This window comes from Pseudorca crassidens, chromosome 19, assembly GCF_039906515.1.
Source record: "Pseudorca crassidens isolate mPseCra1 chromosome 19, mPseCra1.hap1, whole genome shotgun sequence".
Lineage (NCBI taxonomy): Eukaryota > Metazoa > Chordata > Mammalia > Artiodactyla > Delphinidae > Pseudorca > Pseudorca crassidens.
This window is the reverse complement of record NC_090314.1, coordinates 31,111,265-31,136,980: the sequence shown is the minus strand read 5'-3', so window position 1 is coordinate 31,136,980 and position 25,716 is coordinate 31,111,265. Positions and strand designations below refer to the sequence as shown.

General features: G+C 34.1%; 1 protein-coding gene across 9 annotated transcripts in view; it reads right to left on the bottom strand.

The window, feature by feature from the left end:
* STXBP4 (syntaxin binding protein 4) overlaps positions 1–25,716 on the bottom strand; it is a 193,437-nt gene that overhangs the window by 98,863 nt on the left and 68,858 nt on the right. For 7 of the 9 annotated variants that reach the window (XR_010937457.1, XM_067715611.1, XM_067715616.1 and 4 more), the window contains 2 exons: positions 11,685–11,774; positions 8,327–8,392 (listed from right to left, as the gene is read on the bottom strand). Coding sequence is in view for 8 of the 9 variants with exons in the window: in XM_067715611.1 (XP_067571712.1) it covers positions 8,327–8,392; positions 11,685–11,774 (156 nt within the window). In the remaining variant the exon portion in view is untranslated. Of the gene's footprint in view, positions 1–2,528; positions 3,641–8,326; positions 8,393–11,684; positions 11,775–25,716 lie in introns of those variants that run through there. The other 2 variants (XM_067715619.1, XM_067715614.1) reach the window with 2 other exon arrangements.

The window sequence follows — 25,716 nt, the reverse complement described above, 5'->3', positions numbered from 1 at the left end:
GATCGTTTTAGGCTCTTAAATGCTAAAGAACTAGGAACAAATTATAAGACAGACATTATCATCACATTTTTAGCTACAAACATATTAACAAGTAATAGTAAAATTAGCATACAAAAGAGGGCCCATTTTGACTCTCAAGATAAGACTTTCCCTTTCATACCACAATTTTCATGCTGCACCCTCTGCCTGGAATGCTATCCCCTTTCCATGTCTGGTCCACCTTCTCTTTAATAAAAGTCTCCTTATTCCGTCAGACAGAATTAGGTTTTCTTCCTCTAAATCAAATCGTTAAAACAAATCATTTCCACCTCTTTCTCCACACCTAATATTACTTCTTCTATTATTAATAATAATGACCATAATAGTTAACATTTGTTGAGTGCTTACTTCGTGCTATATACATTTATACTATCATATTACCTTACTTTACTAAGTATGCTTGATATTCTAAAGCTTTTAAGATCCAAGCATTTAGGAGAAAACAAAATTTTAAGTAAATAGAAAAAACCCTACCCCTTAATTTATTCTACATGTAAAAATTAACAAAGAAGATTTATAAATGTCCACTTTGAGCATTCAAAGAAACACTAAAATGTAAATCGGCCTGGCCATATAAACTGATGCAAGTATTGAAGATACAGAACTAAAAAGGCATATCAATCAAAGTACAAAAAAACTTAATAAAATGGGGGTCTAAAAACTGGACAAAAATAGAGGACTTTTAAACACTTTTAATTTGGAAATAATTTCAAATGTACATAAGGGATACAAGAATAGGAATAGTACAAAGAACATCTTTATATCCTTGGCCCAAATTTACCCAACTCACAGATTCACCCTTTTGCCATGTCCATGAGTGAGAAATAAAGTATTCTTGTAAACCACTGATATTTCAAGGTTGTTGTTACCAAGATTTTGCATGTTCTCAATCTCTCACTTATATACATATGTACACATACATGCATACATATACATATTTATATACACATATGTATAGAAATATATATACACACAATTTTTTCTAACCATCTGAGGGTGAGTTACATTGCACTCATCATGGTTCTTTACCCCTACAAACGTTAGTATTTCCTAAGTATAAGGCTATCTTATACAACCATAGTACAGCTATCAAATTTAAGAAATTTAACATTGAAACAATACTTTTATCTAATCTACCATCTGTATTCCAATTTTGTTAATTGACCCAATAATATCCTTTATAGCATTTTCCCCATTCCAGTGCAGGATCCAGTGTAGGATCAGCTTTTTTTTTAGTTTTCATGTCTCTTTACCCTCTTTTAATCTGCGACCTTCCCTCCCTCTCTCCTTCCTCCCTCCCTCATCCTTTCTCTCTTTCTTTCTTCCTGTCTGTCTTTCTCTCTCCCCTGTCCATCTCTTTCTTATGTCCCTCCCCTCCTCCCTCCCTCCCTCCCTCCCTCCCTTCCTTCCTCCCTCCCTCTCTCCCTCCTTCCCTTCCTTTTCATTCTTTTGTTTCTTTATGTCATTGACAGTTCCGAAGAATATAACCCACACCCACACCCCCAACACACACACACCTTTAAAAAAAATAAAGCTGTCCCTCATTTGGGGTTTGTCTGATGCTTCCTCATGGCCAGATTCAGGTTCATACATTCTTAGCCATAATGCTACATAACTGATGTTGCGTCCTTTTCAAGGTATCACATTTGAAGTCATACATGCCCATCTGTTCTTCACTGGTGATATCCATTTTTAGCACCAGTCTAGGAGTTGTCTGATTTCACTACTGTATAATTACTATTTTCCCCTTGCAATTAATAAGCAGTTTATAAAAAGCCACTTTAAAACCATGTAAATATGTAAATGTTCTGCTCTTCATAAAAAAAAATGCCCCCTAGATTTAGCATTTTATGATTTGCGTCTGATCCAGCCATTACTGAAACAGATGCAAAATGCTGACTTCCCAAATCTGGCAGCTTCTCTGATAACTGTAGTTATCAGTCAGCACTCAACAGTCTATAATGAGAAAGAGCCCTCAGTTCTCCTCATTAATTAATTCATCTCTTTACTATGGTATGGACTCATGAATCACAATGTTTTCAATGGTTCATTACTGTATTTAATTATTTTGGTGCTCAAGTACTTCCAGATTGGCCAGTGGAAGGCCCTTCAAGCTGGTTCCTTGTGACATGATCCCATCATTTTGGGCATTTCCTTATTTTCTAGCATAAGATGTTTCAGGCTCATTTTGTACTTACCCACCCCTGGCCCTGAAATCAGTCATTTCTCCAAGAAGCCTGGATTCCTATTAGTGGGAAATGGGTACTTAGATATGCTATATGCTCATTGCTATTGGGGTGTCTGCTTCTTGGCTCTTTCAGCTGTCAGAGCTAGGATTATATATATATATATATATATATATATATATATATATATGTATATACACACACACGTGTGTGTGTATACATACATATATATATGGGCATGTATTATTCATATTCACATACATACATACACACATATATATTTTAGAAATGATGCATTCACAATGATACCTCCAATTCTAGTACATCCACAGGATTCTTTTTTGACTTCCTTCATTCTGCTTTGAATGTCTTTGCTTTTTCATTGAGATTCTGGCTCTCAACAACAATCAACACATTTGCTGAGACCTATATTACATCTTAAAATTGTTTCAGAATGGCTTTGGCCACACCTCTAAAATAACAACAAGACAACAAAACATACTATAAAAGTTCTGGGATTTGTTTGCAATTCTTTTCTAACTCAACCCAACCTGTCAAACACTGAACATAAATACTGTGTTCATAGGTTACTGAAATTGATTCTTTCTTTTGTTTTCCTTTGGTATATTTATGGTATTCATTTGACATGCAAATGAATTAATTTATTTCACTTTGCTTGTAGTTTTAAGCTCATTTTCCCTTTCCCATCTTTCCTGATTTCTTTATATATTTTAAAAATATGTAGAATATTAACATGTCCCCCAAAGTAAAAATTACATAAAAAGGTATTCTCCGAGAGGTGTCATTCCCTCCTGCATCTTGTCCACTCTGTGCCCACCCGTGTTGTAGATAACCAATTTCATTGCTGTGTAGTTTATCCTTCCTTTGGTTTTTTTTGTAAAGATAAATAGATACACATGATAATTTCTCTTGTTTATAAATGATAATACTATATATACTCTTTCATCCTTTGCTCTTTTTTACTTGAAAGTATCTCTTGGAAATCACTTTGTACTACTGAGGAGAGATCTTCCTTCTCTCTCCTGCAGCGGCATAGAGCTCCATTGCACGTATGGACCATAGTCCATTCAATCACCTATGCTTAGGAGATGAAGGTTGTTTCCAATATTTCCTAATTACAAATAATATCACAATAAATACTGTGCACATGTATTTTAATATTATTAAAGGTATATCTTCAAGGCAAATTCCTAGCAGTGAGGTTGCCAGGTTGAAGTGTAAATGCATACATAGATTTGTTAGAAATGCCAAATTCTCCTTCATAGCTGCACGCCATTTTGCATTACCACCAGCAATGTATGAGGATGCCTGTTTTGAAACAGCCTCACCAACAGCACACTGTCAAGCTTCTGAATTTTTGCTAATCTGATGGATGAAAAGTTGTACTGGCATATCTAAAAAAAAAAAATAGCTCTGCTGAGGAATAATTTATATATATAATAGTAAAATTTACTAATTTTAGTTATATGGTTTGATAACTTTGCTTAACCCAATGTCACAAAAGTTTCTTCTGGAATTTAAGTTTTAGTTCTTACGTTTAGATCTGTAATCCATTCAGAGTAGTTTTTGAATATGAAATGAGGTAGTGGTTGAGATTCAATTTTTCTCATACTAATATTCCCTTGTTCTAGCACCATGTATTGTAATGAGCAGCTTTTCCTCATTGAATTGTCTGTGAATGTTTTCAAATACCAAGTGACCCCAAGTGAGGGTCAATTTCCACTGGTATCAGATTGCTGTTAGCTCCAGGCTTAAAACACTGGGAACAAGAAATTTAGTTCACATAGTTCCCCGCTTCCCAGAGGAGCAGCTTCTCTGCGTTCATGTTCCAGTTCCTTTGGTTGTTGCTTAGTGTGTAATGTCCAGGTTTTAGAGTTGTTCTCTTGGAAAATGTTCTCTGCAAGTGTCTTGCTCAGTACTAGAAGCTGGAAGTCCTGTCTCAATGTAGATTTAATTGCTATTTCTCTTATTATGAGAAAGACTGAATATCTTTTCATGTTTCATATGACCTTTTTATAACTTTTTGGTGAGTGGTCTGTTCATGTTTTTTACCCATTTTTCTATATAATTTTTGGTTTCATCTAAACTGTTAAAACTTCTGCTTATAGTTTGTGTATATGGATGCAATTGAATTTTGCATATTAATTTTTTTTAAAAAATTATTTATTTGGCTGCATTGGGTCTTCGTGGCTGCGTGTGGGCTTTCTCTAGTTGCGGCGAGTGGGGGCTACTCTTCATTGCAGTGCGCGGGTGTCTCATTGCAGTGGCTTCTCTTGTTGCGAAGCGTGGGCTCTAGGCACAGGCTTCAGTAGTTGTGGCACACGGGCTCAGTAGTTGTGGCTCGTGGGCTCTAGAGCACAGGCTCAGTAGTTGCTGCACACGGGCTTAGTTGCTCTGCAACGTGTGGGATCTTCCCGGACCAGGGCTCGAACCCGTGTCCCCTGCATTGGTGGGCGGATTCTTAACCACTGCCCACCAGGGAAGTCCCTTGCATATTAATTTTATATCTTGCTGGCTTGTGGATTTTTCCAATGAGTTAGTTTTATCATTGATTCTCTAGAGTTTTCTGGATTACTATTATGTTACCTGAAAACAGAGATAGCTTTATTTTTTCTTTTCCAATTCGTATGTCCCTAGTTGTCTTTCTAGTCTAACTGCATTTTCTTTTTTTGTGCTACTTTTATCAGGTTTAGGCATCAAATGTTATAATTGCTCCCAGAAAAGAATTTGTATATTTTCTTTCTTTCTTTTCTTTTTTTTTTTTTTTTAATACTCTGAAGCCATTTATGGGAGATTGATTGCCAGAGGTTTGGTTAGATTCCCCTGTGAAACTATTTGGCCTGGTCCTTTTCTATAGGGTGGCTTCTTGGTAACTTTATTTCTTCTATGGAAATTGGTATATTAAACTTTCTATCTCTATTGAGGTCAGTTTTGGTAAACGATATTTTCCTAAAACATTTTAATAGGTGAGTTAATCCCAGTTATGTTAATTAAGATAACTATTATGTTCAGTCTCAATTTTGTCATACTGTCTTTTGTTGAAATTATTGTGTATATTTACTGCATTTCTTCATTCATGTGTCCCTTTTACTTCTTTAAAAAGATTTCTCTTGGTAATTAGGAAGATGTGTATTTTCATTCTACAGGTTACATTTGTATTATTGCTTTTTATAAGTGCCTGATATTCCCTCAATATTTACCTCATCTTTTTAATATTTGGTGTCAGTTTTAAATAATATTCAGTGACTATTATATTTTACTCATACAACAGAATGATCTTATGCTATTTTCCCTTTTTTTCTCCCTTCTCCTCTCATTAAAAATAAAATTGCATCTTTGATTTTTGTCAGACATGTAATGTTTACACATTATTCTTTTACCTGTGAACTCACTCTCATTTTAGTCTCAGCTATAAAATAACAGATAGGAAATGCTCACAGTTTGGAAATTCTTGTCAAAGTTATCCCAGGCATTTTTTGGCTGGGTGAAACTCACCTCTCCCAGATTCTTCAGGAATACTACATGTGTACATTATGCTCTGAATACTGGCACATTTTAAACTGTTTTTCTATGGCCTTGATATCTGGGAGTCAACTTGGTGGTATACAATATTCTTGGTTTACACATTCTTTCCTTTAGTTTCATGAAAATATTGCTCCACTAATGCCTTACTTTGTATGTTGTATCAAGAAGGCTGATGCTGGTCTAATTCTATTGCCTTTGTAAGTTATTTGACCTTTTCATTTGAAGGCACTTTGCATATTTTTTTCTCTATCTTTAAAGTCTACTAGTTTTACTAGGATAGGTCCTATAATTGATCTTTCCAGGCCAAATTTCCCCACTATCCATTAACAGTGTCAGGTCTTCTTATTTCTGAAAAGTTTTCTTGGATTATAGTTCTAAATATTAGTGCTGTTCAGTTGTTTTGATTTACTTCTTTAAGAAAATCTTTTACTTCTTTATTTCATTCTTATTTTTCTGGTTTTCTTCAATGCCTTTCTATTTGATTATGTTCTTCCTTGGGAAACCTGTAATTTAGTTTTCATTTCTGGTATCATTTTGTCTTTTTCTTCTCTTTGTTTCCTAAGTTTTATCAACTCTCATTTCATTTATTCCTGTTTTGTGTCATTTTCTAAGTCAGTTTTAAATTTCTGATTTGAGGTGCTTTTCTTTCTTAATGCCAAATGCTTGTTTGACGATATTAAATTGAGTTTGCAGTGATGTGTTACAGTTTTTGTCAGCTTTGTGGTTGAATTGTTTGGAGTTTTCATTAGGAGGAAAGCTTTAATTCATATTGTCTGATTTTTACAGTTGTCTTGTAATGACAGGGACAGATTTTTTTTTTTCCAATTCCTTTTTCTTTCATAGAAAGAGTTCTTAGTTCAACAGCACCCTCTTCTGTGCAATTTCTTTTATGGATCATGTTGTTGACGGTCATAGTGGAGGGTAGATAGAGGAGGTTTGGTATGTCTTGTTTCTCTTTCATTTCTGCAAGATCCTTAATTTTCCCCTCTTATTTCCTTGTTTCTCTTTATTTCCTAATCTCCAAGGGATACCACCCCTTCTCTATTTGATTCTTCCCCAGAAGCAATGATTCTCGAAGGCTGTCACTTCTGGTTGCACACACTTTCTCAAGTCCTGAGAACCACAAAAACCTGGCCTCTGTTCAGTATTTTGGCATTAATAGTGGCATTTTTCTCTTTCTGGGGGTGATTTTATTTGTAGTATTTCATCTAATTGCTCTGTTTCTCCTTATTCTTTTTCAGAGTTTTTAAGCCGTAACTCCTCTGCTCTTTGTACGCCAGGTTTCAGTGGCAGGCAAGTTGCAAGAATTTGTTGGAATTTTTAAACTATTTGTATGTAGTTTGAAGGTTCTGGTGTTCCCTGTCCAATAGCCATATTTAAGGTATGGGTCCTAGGAATTCCCTGGCAGTCCAGTGGTTAGGACTCAGTGCTTTCACTACCATGGGCCTGGGTTCAATCCCTGGTTGGGGAACTAAGATCCTGCAAGCCAAGTGGCACAGCCAAAAAAACCCCCAAACAAACAAACAAACAAAAGAAACCAGTATGGGTCCTGTATGGTTTTATTTTGCTCTGTAAATTTTATGTTTTCTGGGAGGATAATGTGGGGGAGATTCAAAATCAGGTGATTGCCACTGATCTATAACAATGGTCTCTTAACTTCCTACTCTTATTAATATTTTATTTGTTTGTTACTTGTATCTCTATTTCATGATGATGCTGTTGTATTTTTTTGCTGTAAGTTACTTAAAATTCTCTGAAGAATGATGCAGAGTGAAAATTAATTTTTAAAAAATTAATTAGTTAATTAATTTTTGGCTGCGTTGTGTCTTCATTGCTATGTGCAGGTTTTCTCTAGTTGCAGCAAGCGTGGGCTACTCTTCATTGTGGTGCATGGGCTTCTCATTGCGCTGGCTTCTCTCGTGGAGAATGGGCTCTAGGCACGCAGGTTTCAGTAGTTGTGGCACTTGGGCTCAGTAGTTGTGGCTTGCAGGCTCTAGAGCGCAGGCTCAGTAGTTGTGGCGCATGGGCTTAGTTGCTCCACGGCATGTGGGATCTTCCCTGACCAGGGATCAAACCCGTGTACCCTGCATTGGCAGGCGAATTCTCAACCACTGCACCACTAGGGAAATCCCAAATTTTTACTTTTCATTATTAAAAAATAAAATTAAAAAATGCTCTGCTTTGGAGGTTTTTGTTTTTTGCTTGTTTTGTTTTTTCTTTAATAAGATGAGTATGAGTAACAGAAGAAAAGAAAAAGGGAAAATAAAAGAGAAAGAAAAAAAGAAGAGAAAAGCAATGAGATGGGTCATTTCAGTCCATAGATATCTGCCTTTGAAAGCAATTTCCAAGAGGAGTTTTAACATTTCCTTTGGTAGCAGGAATTCAGCATGGGTACAGCCCCTATGAGTGATCGCTTTTAAGATCTATACTATTTTATACTATACCGTTTACATCTGTAAGCTCTGGGATATTATACAGCATCAATACTTTGTAATTATACCTCATATGTTTATGCACACATATACAAAACACATATATACAATACATACACTTACTTGTTTCACATTTTGGAGTTCTTCTGTCAGTTGTTTCCTTTGCCTTTCCGATTGAAATAATTTTTCCTATATTTAAAAACCACTGAATTAATAACTTGTTATGAAGGTATCAATGGGTATGATATTTAGGGCTTTGTTTCAAAGCTTATAAATTCCCCAAACATCCAATTTCTACAATTTGAAAATGTAGTTCCCAGTCATTTTTCTGGCTTTACACATACCATCTAAAAGTAATTAGTTATTTACAGTATAATTGTGGTGATGTAAACATATTTTCTGTTACTATAATTAGTCACTTTTTTTGGAGGGGGGTCTGGCACCATGCAGCTTGCAGGATCTTAGCTCCCTGACCAGGGACTGAACCCGAGCCACAGCAGTGAAAGCCCGGAATCCTAACCACTAGCTACCAGTGGACTCCCTGTTAGCTGCTTTTTAAAACCTCAAAATCCAAGGTCCAAAATAAGTCAATCAGGATCAGAATGTATAAATATTAACTAAATGTTGGGTAATAGCTATCATTGCCAAAGAGCTTGCAAATTGAAGAGCATTATTATTACAACTTAGAGCGTCTCTTACTATACTAAAGAGGACTATGAAACTGGGTTAACTATTATTTTCTTAATTTAGTTTATTTTTGGAAGATTATCCGTACAACTGAAGATATGACTGGTGTAACCAAAATATGAAATAATAGTTACTAAGGAAGAATAACATTAGGCATGTCAATCAAATATTAAAATCTTTGAACTTAAAATTCAGTTGAGCAAATATCCTAAAATGTTCAATTTTGTTAAGTATGTCATAAATAAATCTACATGTTTTTGATCAAATCAGAGATACTAAGAGTAATTTAAGAACCATTTTACTATAAATCCAAGCAGAGGAATTGCTGGAAGATTATATTGAGTGGTAAATATTCATGGCAGCATTGCAGGGTTTACAGGAAGCAATTCGCTTTCTGTTATACTTCAGCTCATTCTTGTCTAACAGATGAAATGAAAGTACATGACAATGAATATCATATAGCAATCTAATGAATCTGCCACAGACCAGAAGTCAAGAAACTGCTGGCTCCTGGGTTTTATGCAAGTCACCTTCACTTTTTGTGTCCTAGTTTTTTGCATCTGTAAATGGAAAATATATCTATTTTCATTCAGCTTTGCAAAGCAGTAGCAATGTGAACTCTGCAGAAAGGCTTTAAGTTAAATGAGGCCCATGGCACTTTTAAAAATCATTCTTGCAAAATAAAAATTAGCCATTGGTATCAAATTTTCTTGGCTTCATTTTTCTTTGTACCTCAAATCAGACATGAAGAATAGAGATGTCACAGGATAATGGGAAGTGATGAGAGACCATCTACACACTCCATGAACTTCATTTAACAACCTCTGCTATTTGTGTGAGTGTGTGTAATATCAATACAAGCAGAAAAACTCAAAAGTGCAAACATTATCTCAAATGAAATATTTATTGCTTTGTACAATCTTTTCTACAGTTAAACAAGTGGTTCTCAGCCAATAGATAGGTTCTCAGGTAAAGGAAATTATAAAATATAGAATATATTTCACCCGTGCTTTTACGTTTTGTCACAGTAGGATATGCTCAGTTACATCTCAAAAATTTTAAATGTGAATCCTGATTTACTGAATAGCTCCTCAGGAAAACTTTGTTTAAATGTTAAATTAAATTAAAATTCTAATAATTACTACTGATATTCCAATAAAAAACAGGAAAATATCACTAAATTTAACAATGATAAACATTAGGGAAATAAAAAAGATCTGAGAGCCTCAGAAAATTCTGATGAACTGTAAGACTCAATGACTTATGCAGAGTAAATTATATAAAAATGCTGTCTTACCAATGTAACCAACCCTGGAGATGTTTTCTAAGAGAATATGAGGAAACTACTGTCAATATATTTTTAAAACTAAATTTATATTTTTCATCTTAACTCTTGTTACACAAAAAAATGTGGATAGTGGTTTCAAAGATGTAAAAAGAAATATAAAATATTCCTTTAGTAGTAAAATGCTTACATTTGGACGTAACATGAATTGGTAATATCTTTTGAAAGGGAATTTGGCAACATGTAAAATTTTATGCATCCATATTCTTTGATAAAAGCAATTCAGCTTTCAGAAATGTATTCAATTTGCACAACGGCCCAAAGATACATCTACAAAACTACTTATGATGGAATTATTTTTAATAATGGAAAACTGGAAATAGCCTAAATATCCATCAATAAAGAACTGGTTAAATAACCTAGAATAGAACCTTTTGATGATAGGAGAGGCATTAAAAAGAATTAGGTAGATCTGTATATGTTAACCTGAAAAGTAACCAAAGATATAATGCTAACAAAGAGAAAAAAAGAAGGCAAGTTGTAAAAAAGTGTGTATGCAATTTTGTAAAAGTTAAAAAATATATACACATGTATTTTTAAACATATGATTGGCTACATAGAGAAAGTCTCCCAAAGGATAAACAAGATATGTTAAACAATGGCTTCCTCTAGAGGTCAGAATTTAAAAACTAAGGTAGCAAGGAAATTTCTTTCTTTCTTTCTTTCTTTCTTTTTTTTTTTTTTTTTTGGTGTAAAGATTTTGCTTTAATAAAAATTAAACAAATAATAGAATTTCACTTATTTAAGAAAATAATTAAAAGTAATTTAAAAATATATTCCTATGGTGAATTAATGGTAAATCAAGTAGTTATGTTGCTTTTCTTGAAGATTTGAAAAATATAATGGCTTTCTGTAAAACTTAGGATATAATGTAAATTTAATATTCTACTAAACATGAAATGAAGACATATAAACAGAACCAAAATCTTAAAGTATATTTGGGATATACTGTGTTTTTATTTCCCTTAAATCACTTTGCCTTAATTCTAAATTATGTTAGTGAAACAAGATGTCCCTGAAGCATTCCCATGAACATGGGAGAAAATGTATTTCCCAATGAACATCTGAGGATCCAAAACTGTCATGGCTTGTTATGTGGGCTTCTCATCTAATCTTTGTTGGCTCCTTATTCTTGCCATCAGCGTAAGAAAAAACAGGGGTGAAAAGTAGCTAGATCAGAAGGGATAACTAAAAACCACTGTTCACACTGAATCTTAGATGGAGATTGTGAAATATAAATATGTGTGTGAACTAAAAAATTAATTCTCTAAAGGTCAGCTGAAGAAATAAATATCAAATTACTTGGTATTAACATTCAGTGCTAAGTTATTTGATATTAATATTCTTTAAAAAAAAGCTAAGCCCCGATACTGCAGAATTCAACAGAAGGTAATTTTCTTTCTTTTCATTTTTCTAAAGAAAATATAAGGAAGCTAAATTGGAGATTACCTTAAGTGTATTCACTTCTTCCAAGGCATCATTTCTTTCATGTTTAAGCCTTTCCATTTCATCTGCTTCTAAGGAATCACAGGGAAGAAGCTGTCAACATTAAAATATAAGAGAAAAGTTATACATTAGATACTAATTATGAGAACATAAAAATCCTTTTTGATGAGTCTTAGGCTTTTGCATTCCAATAACAAGATTCAGTTTCTTACTTTGGAGTCATTTCATTAGATAAAAGAGAATATTAAAATAATCTGGGGTAACTTAATTCATTTAAGCTTATCCTTATATTTTTGTTACTAATACAGAATTTAGATGATTATGAGATATATACACTCTGTTCTCATTTTTATTATTCTTATTTTAACAATATAATTTTTCCTTAAAGTCCAAATTTTAAGACTGTGTTTATAATGTATGTGTTTATATATATATATATATGTGTGTGTGTGTGTATACACACACAATGGAATATTACTCAGTCATAAAAATGAATGAAATAATGCCATTTGCAGCAATGTGGATGGACAGAGAATATTATGCTTAGTGAAATAAGTCAGAAGAAAGGCAGATACTATATGATATCACTTACATGTGGAATCTAAAAAATAATACAAATGAATGTATATGTAAAACAGAAACAGAGTCACAGACATAGAAAACAAACTTGTGGTTACTGAAAGGGAGAGGGAAGGGGGGAGGGCCAAATTAGGGGTATTAACAGGGATTAGGGATTAACAGATACAAAGTACTATATATAAAATAGATAAGCAACAAGGATATACTGTATAGCACAGGGAATTATACCCAGATTCTTGTAATAACCTATAACGGAATATAATCTGGAAAATACTGAATCACTATGTTGTATACCTGAAACTAACATAATACTGTAAATCAACTATACTTCAATTAAAAAGACTTTATGAGTTATCAACATAAACTACTCCATAAAGATGTCCACACCAAGTACATGGTATATAAGGCTAACAAAATGCTGGACATTATCAACCAAGATAGTTTACAGGAACCCAGTAAAGTACATTAATTGATTATGCCTATTATTGTTTTAACTAAATGAAATATAATGTAACAGCCAAAGTGGCTTAAAAAGATTCCTGCACAGAAACTGTCTTGAAGATAGTATTAATAATTCATGCACAGGTGAATAACAACAACAAAAAATAGCAGAAATGACAATTTCTCTTACTTCTAGCTTGAACTCTGACAGTTAATTATAAGGTAAAAAAAATGGCAATCTTATCAGAGATAAAAATCCAAGTCTAATTATAGCCATCTTCTATGCAGAAGTTATAATAGAACTAAAAATAAAGTATAGAAAATATGATTTATAGGACCAAATAGAGAAAGTGATTGCTATATAAGTATGAGCTGTAAAGCAGGGCCCTTCAGATAGGAGAGGTGAATGCAGAGTAGGAAAAGATAATACAAATAGTTAATAATATCAACCATTTATTAGGAACTTTGTGCAGATACATTGCTAAGGACTGTATATATTCAATATTAAATCCTTACCATAACTTTGTGTCTATTTTACATGAGGGAATGGGCTCAAAAGGTTAGTAAAATGCCTAAGGTTTCACAGCTAGTAAGTGGCCATTCCAAGATTCCCACAGAGATCTGACATTAGTCTGTGATTTTTTACTAACTGCTCAACAAAAAATCATGGTGGTATGGATATGATAAACTCAGATTTGCTTTCCAAGTCTTAGAATAACAGAAGTTGGGGTCATTCCTCAAGTTTTTGCAGAAATATTTTTCCTAAAATTATTGGTTCCTTTTGTTCTGACACATTTGCTTTTGTGTACCTATGGCCATTGTCCATAATAACATGATCTCATATTCTTCATCTGTCTCTGTCATTCTATTTCATAAGTAGTCACAGAATTCATTCTTACACTGTTTTAGGTTACTTCCAAATACAATTTCAAATGTAGCAATATTTCCCAAAATGTGTTCCAAAGGATATTAATTAGATTTGTATAAAAGCATAACTGGGTGATGGTGATGGTGATAGTGGTCCTTGTAGGTCAGATAAGTTAGAGAAATGCAGGATTTAGAAAACAGTAACTTTCTTTCCTGCAGGGCTTCCAGTAGCTTTGATATGCTAATAAGCATTTTGAATATCCCAAAAGGTAACATAATGACTTGTTTTCCTCAAGTTTTCCAACCATATTACACACACACACTCTCCTTTATTTTGTAGTATCTCGTGGGACTAATGTCTACCAAGCACATTCTGGGAAACACTGCTACTATACATTCAGACGGTCTTATTCTATTTTGTTATCTTAAGAAGTAAAAATAAACAATTCAGGAGTTTAAATGAGAATCTAGATAACAGAGCTATCATAATTAACTAAGATAAATTATGGATTGGGATTTTTAGGGATGTAATCATAAATTTTTGCATTTAAAATGAAGGTAAGTCATGCAGAAAAGAGTCCATGGTACCATTTTGGGAGGCAAAACACTAGGCGACAGACATAGAACACACCATGAGTTAAAAAAAAAAGTTTTATAACTTTATTGCTATTTTAGGGCTAAACAGAAAAAAACTGGCCATAGATATTACTTGTGAATTCTTTGAAAAGCCCCTTTGTACCCAGTGACTTTCCAAATATGCTTCAACTAAGCAAGCAGCAAATGAAATAAATACATTGTTGCTATTTAACATGAATGATTCCAGACAGATACCTATTTTCTAATATACCTCCAGTTCTTGGACTTTATCCTCCTTTCCTGCCTGGCTCCCATGATATAATTTTTGACCCTCAGGCCCCTTGACCTCTGTGATACCTGGTACATAACATTATAAATCATTTCTACTCTGCTTTCTCACGTCTCCTATGGAGATATCAAGAGATACTTCAGAAAGTCACTGCACTGAGCTGAGCAAGTCTGACCTCAACTCTCCCTTCACTGTGCTCCATCATCATAATTTTTAAGTTATTTGACTTGTGCCAATTCTGGATAGCCACTATTGCACTGGCCACCTTCCTAGCCTCAATTCATTTTAAACAGAACAAAACAACAACCTCTGTTTCAGTCTAATTTTATTGATAAACCCTTCCATTACGAATCCATCCAATTACGTCCTTTCCTTAAAATTTCTGTGTATTCCCCTTTTTCCCCTTCCATTTCCCCTGCTTACTCCTTTTACTTCTTATAATCTGGTTTACGTATCTTTCCTCCCATCACCACATTTCAAAAATAATTACTTGTAGTGTCACCAAACAACCTGCTATTTGACAAAATAAATGCCTCTCATCAACTTGCTTAACCACTTTGCTACATATAACATTGCTCAAGCCATTTGTTCTTGAAACTTTCTCTTCCCTAGGTTTTTCATACTCCACTATCTCATCTACCCTCAGAATATTTACGCTGTTTTGACTTAATTTCACTTCTACTCCTTAAATGGGGGAAAAGGGAGGTTCCCCAAAGTTTGTCCCTTTCCGCTGCCTTCTCTACAAGCTCTCCCTGAGTGATAACATTCACTGCCATGCTATCATAACTATCACCCTCCAGATCATTCTCAAATCCCTCTCCTGGTGTCCAGTTCCTTATTTCCAATTGCCTTTTGGTTATTTATACCTGTCAGCATCTTGAACTTACTCTTTCCAAAACACAACCCATCATCTTCTCTACCTTTCTCTTCTTATTCTCTTTCCAGTAAAAGTAACAACATGTCATTAATCATCCGAATAAAAACTTCAGAGTTATCTTTAACTCATTCTCCCTTGGTTCTGACATCCAAATGCAAGCCTCATTGACGAGATACTTGTTTCAGTAAATATCTTAGATCTGTCTCACCATTCCTTTCCATTCTCCTCATCTTCACCATAGTTTAGCTCTTTATTATTCCATATTTGGTAGTCTAGACTACCAACCACCATGTTAATCCCTTCCAAGATAACCAACACTATTTAAGATTACTATTTCTAAAATACCACTTTGATCATGTCATTATTCTCCTTAATGGCTCCTCACTTACCACAGGTACAAATTTCTAAGTTTAATATTTACTCTTCCTTCACTGACCTGCATGTACCCAATTATCTTATTTAAAACATAGATTACTCTCTGCTTACCAACATATTATACATATTGTTTTTCATGTTAATAAAAACGCTTATCATTCTCTGTTCACCTCTTGAACAGATAAAATCCTATTTATCATTCAAAACTCACTCAAATGCCAACTCTGTTATGAATCCTCTCTTAATGTTCTAAGCTCTATTATTACTATGGCCTTATCACACAATGCATTTTTAAATCTTATTTGTAAATTTCTTTACATTATACCCTAAATTCCTTGAGGGGCAGGCTCCAGTTTTATTTATCTTAATAACATGTGCTGGAGCACCTAACACAATGCCACACACACTGTAGTTGTTCAATATACATTTACTGTTTTACGGATGAGTATATAGTGAAGTGGCTATAAAGTATTTACTGCTACACATAGTGAGAAATACCATTTATATCAATGAAATATTATCATTCTTATTATATACAGTTTACTTTGATATTTTCCATTCTATTCTATTTCACTTGTTAAAATGCAATCCACCTAATTGATATAGCACGAACCCCAATTGTGAAAAGTCTACATTCAGATACTTGTGGTGTTCTGTGATTTTAATATAATCCATTTATGATACTTGATTAGTGTGGTAAAGCCATCACAATATCATGGACTACAGTCTGCTGTTGCTAATTTTAGAATACTGATAGATGTAGGCTCCAACCTTGCCTTTTCTGGGTGTAATCTTGTGCCAATCACAGGTATAGCACTGTGTGAATTTTTTAATATAGCAATGATGACTAGAATCACAGAAAGATAATTATATTTTTGCTTCTAAACGCGCCATATTATTCCAAAACCAAAAGTTTTTTGTCAACTAAACAAAAGTAGGACTGACTATACTGGCTCAGCAATTTTTTCTTCTTAAAAGATAGTATCTCAAGAAATCTTATGAGTCAGACAGAATGATCAGCAAATGAAGCTAGTTACAAAAGAGTACATACTGTATGATTCTTTTTTACTATTATTAATTTTTATTGGAGTATAGTTGCTTTACAATGTTGTGTTAGTTTCTGCTGTACTGCAAAGTGAATCAGCTATGCGTATACATATATCCCCTCTTTTTAGGATTTCCTTCCCATTTAGGTCACCATATAGCACTGAGTGGAGTTCCCTGTGCTATACAGTAGGTTCTCATTAGTCATCTATTTCATACGTCGTAGTGTATATAAGTCAATCCCAATCCCCCAATTCATCCCACCCCTCCCTTACCCTCTTGGTGTCCATACATTTGTCCTCTACATCTGTGCCTCTATTTCTGCTTTTGCAAATAAGTTCATCTATATGATTCTATTTATTACTGTGTCCATTATGCTTCCATAAAAATATTTTTAAAAAATAAATTAAGAAAAATACAAGCCAAAAAAAGGGAAACATATGGGTAAAAAACAAGCATCCCTAACAGATGGATTATAAAATCTGACTCTGTTGTTTAAGATGAGATGGTTGAGGGGGTGACCAGAGGGGAATTTCCTCACCTTCACAGAATGTCATGTCAGCATCATGACCTCAGATTAATTGATATATTATTTCACATGAGGCACTATACTGTTTTTCAACTAAAAAAAAAAATTGGGAAAAATACTAAAAAATATATTTTTAAAAATTTGTTTCTGGTGAGCTGTTTGACAAGTAATGATTTTTACAGTATTTTCAAACTGTGGTGCATAACTCATTAGTAAACTATAAGACCAAATATTTAATGAAATAAAATTGAATATTAAATAAGAACAGAAGGATGTAGAAAAGGTAAGTAATGCTTTGAGACTTTTGTTTCAGTTACATATGTGAGTGTGGTGAAGTAAAATGCATTCTTACTATGGATTTGTGGATTCAGGTCATTTTATGGGGATTCTTTTGTGTGTTGACAAGCAGAATACAACAAAAGAATTCTTGTAAACTGATATAATGACTCTTGCACAATATCTGATTTGAAGCCACAAACAGGAAATTATTGGCATGTGGGCCTTGCACCATTACCACCAGCACTTTGCTTTTGCTATCAAAACGCCACAGATTGAATACATTCTTATCTGCCCTAAAATCATATTGGCAAAAAGGAAGTAAATTACTAATTTGGAGCATGAGTATTTCTTTGCAGTTGCTAAGAAAGTTTTGTATGCTTATACAAAGTACTCTGAATTCCCTACTTGACTTATATTGTAAGCCACCCAACAACCTTTGCCTTTCCTCATCATAAATGGATATGGTAGCTTTTAATACTTTTTGGCAATTAGAAAACAGTGTTCTGCTATCAACATTAGGTAGATAAAAACAAAACACCTGGATGAGTGGAAGGAGAACCGTGCTCTTACAGCTTCAGTCTTCCTACTCTAAATGCTACATTTAGAGTAAATCAGATCTGCTAAATCAGCACTTCAATTCTGGGTGAACTAGGTAATCTCCTGAGAGTTTCCAAACAACCAGGTCTTTGGAAACTCTCATTCTCAGCAATGGGAACTCTCATTCATTGCTGGTGGGAATGCAAAATGGTACAACCACTTTGTAAGACAGTTTGGCAGTTTCTTACAAAACTACACATCCTCTTACCATATGATCCAACAATTGAGTTCCTTGGTATTTACCCAAAGGAGTTGAAAACTTATGTCCACACAAAGACCTGCACATGACGTTTATAGTAGTTTTATTCATAATTATCAAAATTTGAAGCAACCAAGATGTTCTTCAATAGGTAAATGGGTAAATAAACATCCAGATAAGAGAGATGAAAAGACACAGAGAAACCTTAAATGCATATTACTAAGTGAAAGAAGCCAATCTGAAAGGGCTATATACTGTATGATTCCAAGTATATGACATTCTGGAAAGGGCAAAACTATGGAGACAATAAAAGGATCAGTGGTTGCTATGGGTGGGGGGCAAGGTTGTGGAGAGATGACAGGCAGTGAACAGAGAATATTTTGTGTAATAAAGATACTCTGTATGATACAATAATGATTGATACATGTCATTATACATTTGTCCAAACCCACACAGAATGTATACACCAAGAGTGAACTGTAATGTAAACTATGGACTTCGGGTGATTATGATGTGTCAGTGTAGGTTCATCAGTTATAATAGTCTATAAATTCAACGTAGCAAGATTTTGGCAAAAATGCATACAGATAAGATAAGCCAAAGTAATATTTGAAAAGAAGAACAAGGTGGAAAAGTGTGTCTTAGCAGATATCAAGACTTATGAAACCAAATAAACCAGCAGAATAAAGAGCTCAGAAATGCCCATGCAAATATGGAAATCTTATAAATGACAGAGCTGGACTGAAAATAATCCTTCCATCCCACTGAAATATGAATTTACATTAAAAAAATTACCTTTATAAAATAATTTAACAAAATTTATATCATATTTATATTTTTTGATTGTGAATCAATAACATAATTACTACTCAAATCAGAAGAAAATTTTAATATGTAAAATCTAATGAACATAGTAAATTGAAATAAATATATTACAATTTACCTAAATTTTTTGGTAACAAAATGATAGGGTGATCAATGAAAGATTTTTAAGCTTGAAATTATAACATATCAGGGTAACATTCTAGGGCAATATAGAAGAGAAGTAAGAGTTAACAGAGAAAAAGGAAAGATGATAAATTTCTGAGAATAAGAACTGATGCCTGAATTTTCTTTTAAAAGATAATTATGGGTACCAAAAACTATAGTATTAGATTTCATTAGATATATTTAAAAGAGTTATATAATAGGTTTCCTTATAAAAAGAAAAATATTTAAGAGGGGTCCAAGATGGTGGCATAGGAAGACCCTGAGTTCACCTCTTCCCACGAACACATCCAATCTGCACCTACATATAGAGAAATTTATTTTGAAGACCTGAAGGCTGAATGGACAGCTACTGCACATAGAAGGACCACATAGAAATGGGTAGTAAAGATGGAAACGTGGTATCCATGAGAACCCCACCCTGACCTGCAGTAGGGAGAGATTTTCTAAGGGGCCTGAGCATAGACTCGCCCACCCTGGGACACAACCAAAAAACAGGAGTTTAAAGGGCACCTGGACTAACCCTAGAGCTTCTGCAAATGAGCAAGGAACTGCTGGAGATCTCTCTGGGGTCAGAGGGGCCAGCAACTGCCATCATTTGAGTTCCCCCATTGACTCCCCCGGCCCATGTCCACTCCAGCCTGAGCTGCACCACCAAGGCAGATTTGAGTGCAGCACTCCCCTGGGACCAAACCTGGCATGCAACAACTCCAACCCCAGCCAACCCACTAAGGTGGTCTCAGATGCAGCATTCACCAAGGCCTTCCTCCAGCCTGTGCCTATTCTAGCCCCAGCCACCCTGTCGAGGTGGCCTCAGGTGCTGCACTCTCCATGGATTGCCTGCTCTAGCTCTATCCAGCCTGCCAAAGCCACCAGGCACAAGCAGTCTACACAGGGAATGCTCCTCTACAAGCCATTCTTTCAAAACCACAGAGGTAGCTATTTTGCCCAATTTATAGAAACAAAAACTGAAAGTCAAATAAAATGAGGAGACAGAGGAATGTTTCAAACTAAGGATCAAAATAAACCCCCACCCCCCCAAAAAAACCTTAATGAAATGGAGATAAATAATTTACCCGATAAAGAGTTCAAGGAAACGGACATAAGGATGCTTACCAAACTCAGAAGAATGAAGGAACACAGTGAGAACTTCAACAAACACTTAGAAAATATAAGAACTAATCAGAACTGAAGAATACAATACAATAGAGGGAATATAATAGAGAGAATAACAGCATACTAGATAATAAAGGCAAATAGATAAGTGATCTGGAAGACAGAATAGTGGAAATCACACAATCAGAACAGCAAAAAGAAGAAAGAAGTTTTTAAAATGAAGAGAGTATAAGAGACTTCTTGGGCAACATCAAGAGTACCACATTTACATTATAGGGGTCCCATAAGGAGAAGAGAGAAAGGGCCAAAAAACTTATTTGTAGAAATAAAAGCTTATTTGAAGAAAAAAATGAAATAAAAATTTCCCTAACCTGGAAAAGAAAACAGACATTCAGGTACAGGAAACACAGAGTCCCCAAAAAGATGAACCCAAAGAGATTCTCACTGAAATATATTATAATTAAAATGGCAAAAGAGGGAATCTTAAAGGCAGCAAGAGAAATATAGCTAATCACATACAAGAGAAACCCCATAAGACCATCAGCTGATTTTTCAGCAGAAAATTTACAGGCCAGAAGGGAGTGGCATAATATATTTAAAGTGCTGAAAGAAAAAAATAAAATAAAATATAATATCTGGCAAGGTTATCATTTAAAATTGAAGGAGAGATAAAGAGTTTCCCAGATAAACAAAAACTTAAAGGAGTTCATCACCACTAAACCAGTCAGACAAGAAATGTTAAAAGGCCTTCTTTAAGCAGAAAAGAAAAGGCTGTAACTAGAAATAAGACAACATATGGAAGGAAGAAAAAAATCCCACTGGTAAAGGCAAATATATAGTGAAGGCAAGGGATCAGCCATTTAAAAAGCCAGTACAAAGGTTAAAAGACAAAAATAATACAATCAATTGTAACTACAGTAAGTAGTTAAGGGATTCAGAGAATAAAAAGATGTAAAATATGACATCAAAAACATAAAATGTGTGGAGAAGATAAAAACGTAGTGTTTTTATAATGGCTTCAAAATTAAGTGACTATCAGCTTAAAACAGATGGCTATACACAGGGCAATATATAAGACACTCACAGCAACCACAGACCATAAACCTTGAATAGATACACAAAAAATAAAAAGAAAGGAATCCAAATATAAACTAAAGAAATCCAACAAATCACAAAGAAACAAACCAAGAGAAGAAAATAGGAACAGAGAAGAACTACAAAAACAACCAGAAAACAACTAAAGTGATAATAAATACATACATATCAATAATTACTTTAAGTGTAAATGGACTAAATGCTCCAATCAAAAGCCACTGATTAAAGAAAAAAAAAAAAAAAGACCCATCTATATGCTGCCTGCAAGAGGCTTACCTCAGATCTAAAGCCTCAAATAGATTGAAAGTGAAGGGATGGGAAGAGATTCCATACAATGGAAACAAAAGAAAGCTGGGGTAGCAATACTCATATCAGATTAAATAGACTTTAAAACAAAGACTATAACAAAAGACAAGGGGTCAATCCAACAAGAGAATATAACACTTGTAAACATTTATGCACCCAACACAGAATCACCTAAATATACAAAGCAAATGTTAACAGACATAAAGGGAGAAGTAGACAGCAATACAATAATAAGGGACTTTAATAACCCACTTACATCAATGGACAGATCATCCAGACAGAAAATCAATAAGGAAACCCTGGCCTTAAACAAAACATTAGATCACATGAACCTAATAGATATATACAGAACATTCCATTAAAAACAGCAGAACATGCATTCTTTCAAGTGCACATGGAACATTCTCCATGACAGATCATATGTTAGGCCACAAAACAAGTCTCAGTTAATTTAAGAAGACTAAAATCATACCAAGCAACTTTTCTGACCATAGTAGAAAGACTATAAGAAGAAAATTGTAAAGAAAACAGGTGGAAACTAAACATCAGGCAACTAAACAACCAATGAGTCAATGAAGAAATCAAAGAGGAAATTTAAAAAAATACCCTGAGACAATGAAAATGGAAACACAACTGTCCAAAATCTATGCAATGCAGCAAAAGCAGTTCTAAGAAGGAAGTTTATAGCAATAAAGGCCTACCTCAGGAAACAAGAAAAAATCTCAAATAAACAATCTAAGTGTAAATTTAAAGGAAGTGGAAAAAGAGGAACAAGTTAGTAGAAGGAAAGAAATAAAGATCAGAGCAAAAGTAAATGAAATAGAGATTTAAAAAGCAATAGAAAGGATCAATGAAACTAAGAGTTGGTTCTTTGAAAAGATAAATAAAATTGACAAATCTTTAGCCATCAAGAAAAAAATAAACTCCAAATAAATTAAATCAGAAATAAAAAAGAAATTACAATGGACCCACAGAAATACAAAGGACCATAAGAAAATGCTATGAAAAATGATATGCCAAACTAGACAATCTAGAAGAAATGGATAAATTCCTAGAGACAGACAATCTTCCATGAAAGAGTCATGAAGAAATAGAAAATATGAATAGACTGATTACTAGTAAGGAAATTAATACATAATCAAAAAACTCCCCCAAAACAAAAGTCCAGATCCAGATGGCTTCATAGGTAACTTCTACCAAACACTGAAAGAAGAGTTAATCCCTATACTTCTCAAATTACTCCAAAAAACTAAAGAGAAGGCCACACTTCCAAATTCATTTTACAAGGCCAGCATTACCCTGAGACCAAAAACAAAGACACAACACACATACAAAAAATTTATCAAGGACAATGTCCTTGATAAACACGGATGTAAAAATTAATAAAATATTAGCAAACCAAATTCAACAACAGATTAAAAGAATCATACACCATGATCAATTAGGATTCATTCCAGGGATTCAAGGATGGTTTGACATCTGTAAATAAAACAATGTGATATACCACATGAACAAAACAGAGGATAAAAACCATGTGATCATCCAAAAAGATGCAGAAAAAGCATTTGACAAAATTCAACATCCATTTAAGATAAAAACTCTCACAAAGTGAATATAGAGGGAACACACCTTAACATAATAAAAGCCATACATGAGAAAACCACAGCCAACATACTATTCCACATTGAAAAGCTGAAAGCATTTCTGCTAACATCAGGAACAAGACAAGGACGCTCATTCTTGCATCCACTTTTATTCAACACAGTATTGGAGGTCCCAGCCAGAGCAATCAGATAAGAAAAAGAAATAAAAGGCATCTAAATTGGAAAAGTAGAAGTAAAACTGTCACTATTGATACTATATATAAAAAAAACCCAAAGATGCCACCAAAAAACTACTAGGATTAATAAATGAATTCAGTAAAGTTGCAGGATACAAAACTAATATACAGAAATCTGTTGCATTTCTGTACACTAATAATGAACTATCAGAAAGAGAAATCAAGAAAACAATTCCATTTACAACTGCATCAAAAAGAATAAAATATTTAGGAATAAATTTAAACAGAGAGGTGAAAGACCTGTACTCTGATAAGTATAAGACACAGAGGAAAAAGTTGAAGACAACAGAAAAAAAAAATACTGTACTCATGGACTGGAAGCATCAATATTTTTAAAATGTCCATACTACCCAAAGCAATCTACAGATTCAGTGCAATCCCTATCAAAATATCAATGGCATTTTCAACAGAACTAGAGCAAATAATCCTAAAATTAGTATTGAACCACAAAAGACCCCTAATAACCAAAGCAATCTTTTAGGATATATATATAAAGGATATATATATATCCTTTCTTATATTCTTTTTACATTGTGGTTTATCCCAGGACATTGAATATAGTTCCCTGTGCTATACGGTAGGACCTTGTTGTCCATCCATTCTATATATAATAGTTTGCATCTACTAACCCCAAATTCCCAGTCCAACCCTCCCACACACCCCCTTTGGCAAACACAAGTCAGTTCTCTATGTCTGAGAGTCTTTTTCTGCTTTGTAGATAGGTTCATTTGTGTCATATTTTAGATTCTACATATAAGTGATATCATATTGTATTTGTCTTTCCCTTTCTGACTTACTTCACTTAGTATGACCATCTCTAGTTGCATCCATGTTGCTGCAAATGGCATTATTTTGTTCTTTTTTTATGGCTGAGTAGTATTCCATAGTATATATGTACCGCATCTTTATCCATTAATCTTTTGATGGACACTTAGGTTGTTTCCGTGTCTTGGCTATTGTGACTAGTGCTGCTATGAACATAGGAGTGCATGTATCCTTTGGAATTAGAGTTTTGTCCGGACATATGTTTGACCTCCATAATGTTTTCCATAGTGGTTGCACCAACTTACATTCCCATCAACAGTGTAGGAGGGTTCTCTTTTCTCCATACCCTCTCCAGAATTTGTTATTTGTAGGCTTTTTAATGATGGCCATTCTGACTGGTGTGAGGTGGTACCTCATCATAATTTTGATTTGCATTTTTCTAATAATTAGTGATGTTGAGTATCTTTTCATGTGCTTATTGGCCAATTGTATGTCTTCTTTTGAGAAATGTCTATTTAGGTCTTCTGCCCATTTTTTGATTGGGTTGTTTGTTTTTGTTGTTGAGTTGAGTTATATGAACTGTCTGTATATTTTGGAAATTAAGCCTTTGTCGGTTGCATCATTTGCAAATATTTTCTCCCATCCCATAGATTGTCTTTTTGTTTTGTTTTTGGTTGCCTTTGCTGTGCAAAAGCTTGTAAGTGTGATTAGATCTCATTTGTTTATTTTTGTTTTTATTTCTATTGCCTTGGGAGACTGATCTAAGAAAATACTAGTACAATTTACCTCAGAGAATGTTTTGCCTATGTTCTCTTCTAGGAGTTTTACAGTGTCTTGTCTTATATTTAAGTCTTTAAGCCATTTTGAGTTTATTTTTCTGTATGGTGTGAGGGTGTGTCCTAACTTCATTCATTTCATGCAGCTGTACAACTTTCCCACTTGCTGAAGAGACTGTCTTTTACCCATTTTATATTCTTGCCTCCTTTGTCGAAGATTAATTGACCGTAGGTATGTGGGTTTATTTCTGGGCTCTCTATTAGGTTCCATTGATGTAAGTATTTGTTTTTGTGCCAATACCATGCCGCTTGTATTACTGTAGTTTTTTAGTATTGTATGAAGTCTGGGAGGATTATGCCTCCTGCTTTCTTCTTTTTCCTCAGAACTGCTTTGGCTTCCTTCTTTTTCTTCAGAATTGCTTTGGGAATTCTGAGTCTTTTATGGTTCCATATAAATTTTAGGATTATTTGTTCTAGTTCTGTGAAAAATGTCATGGG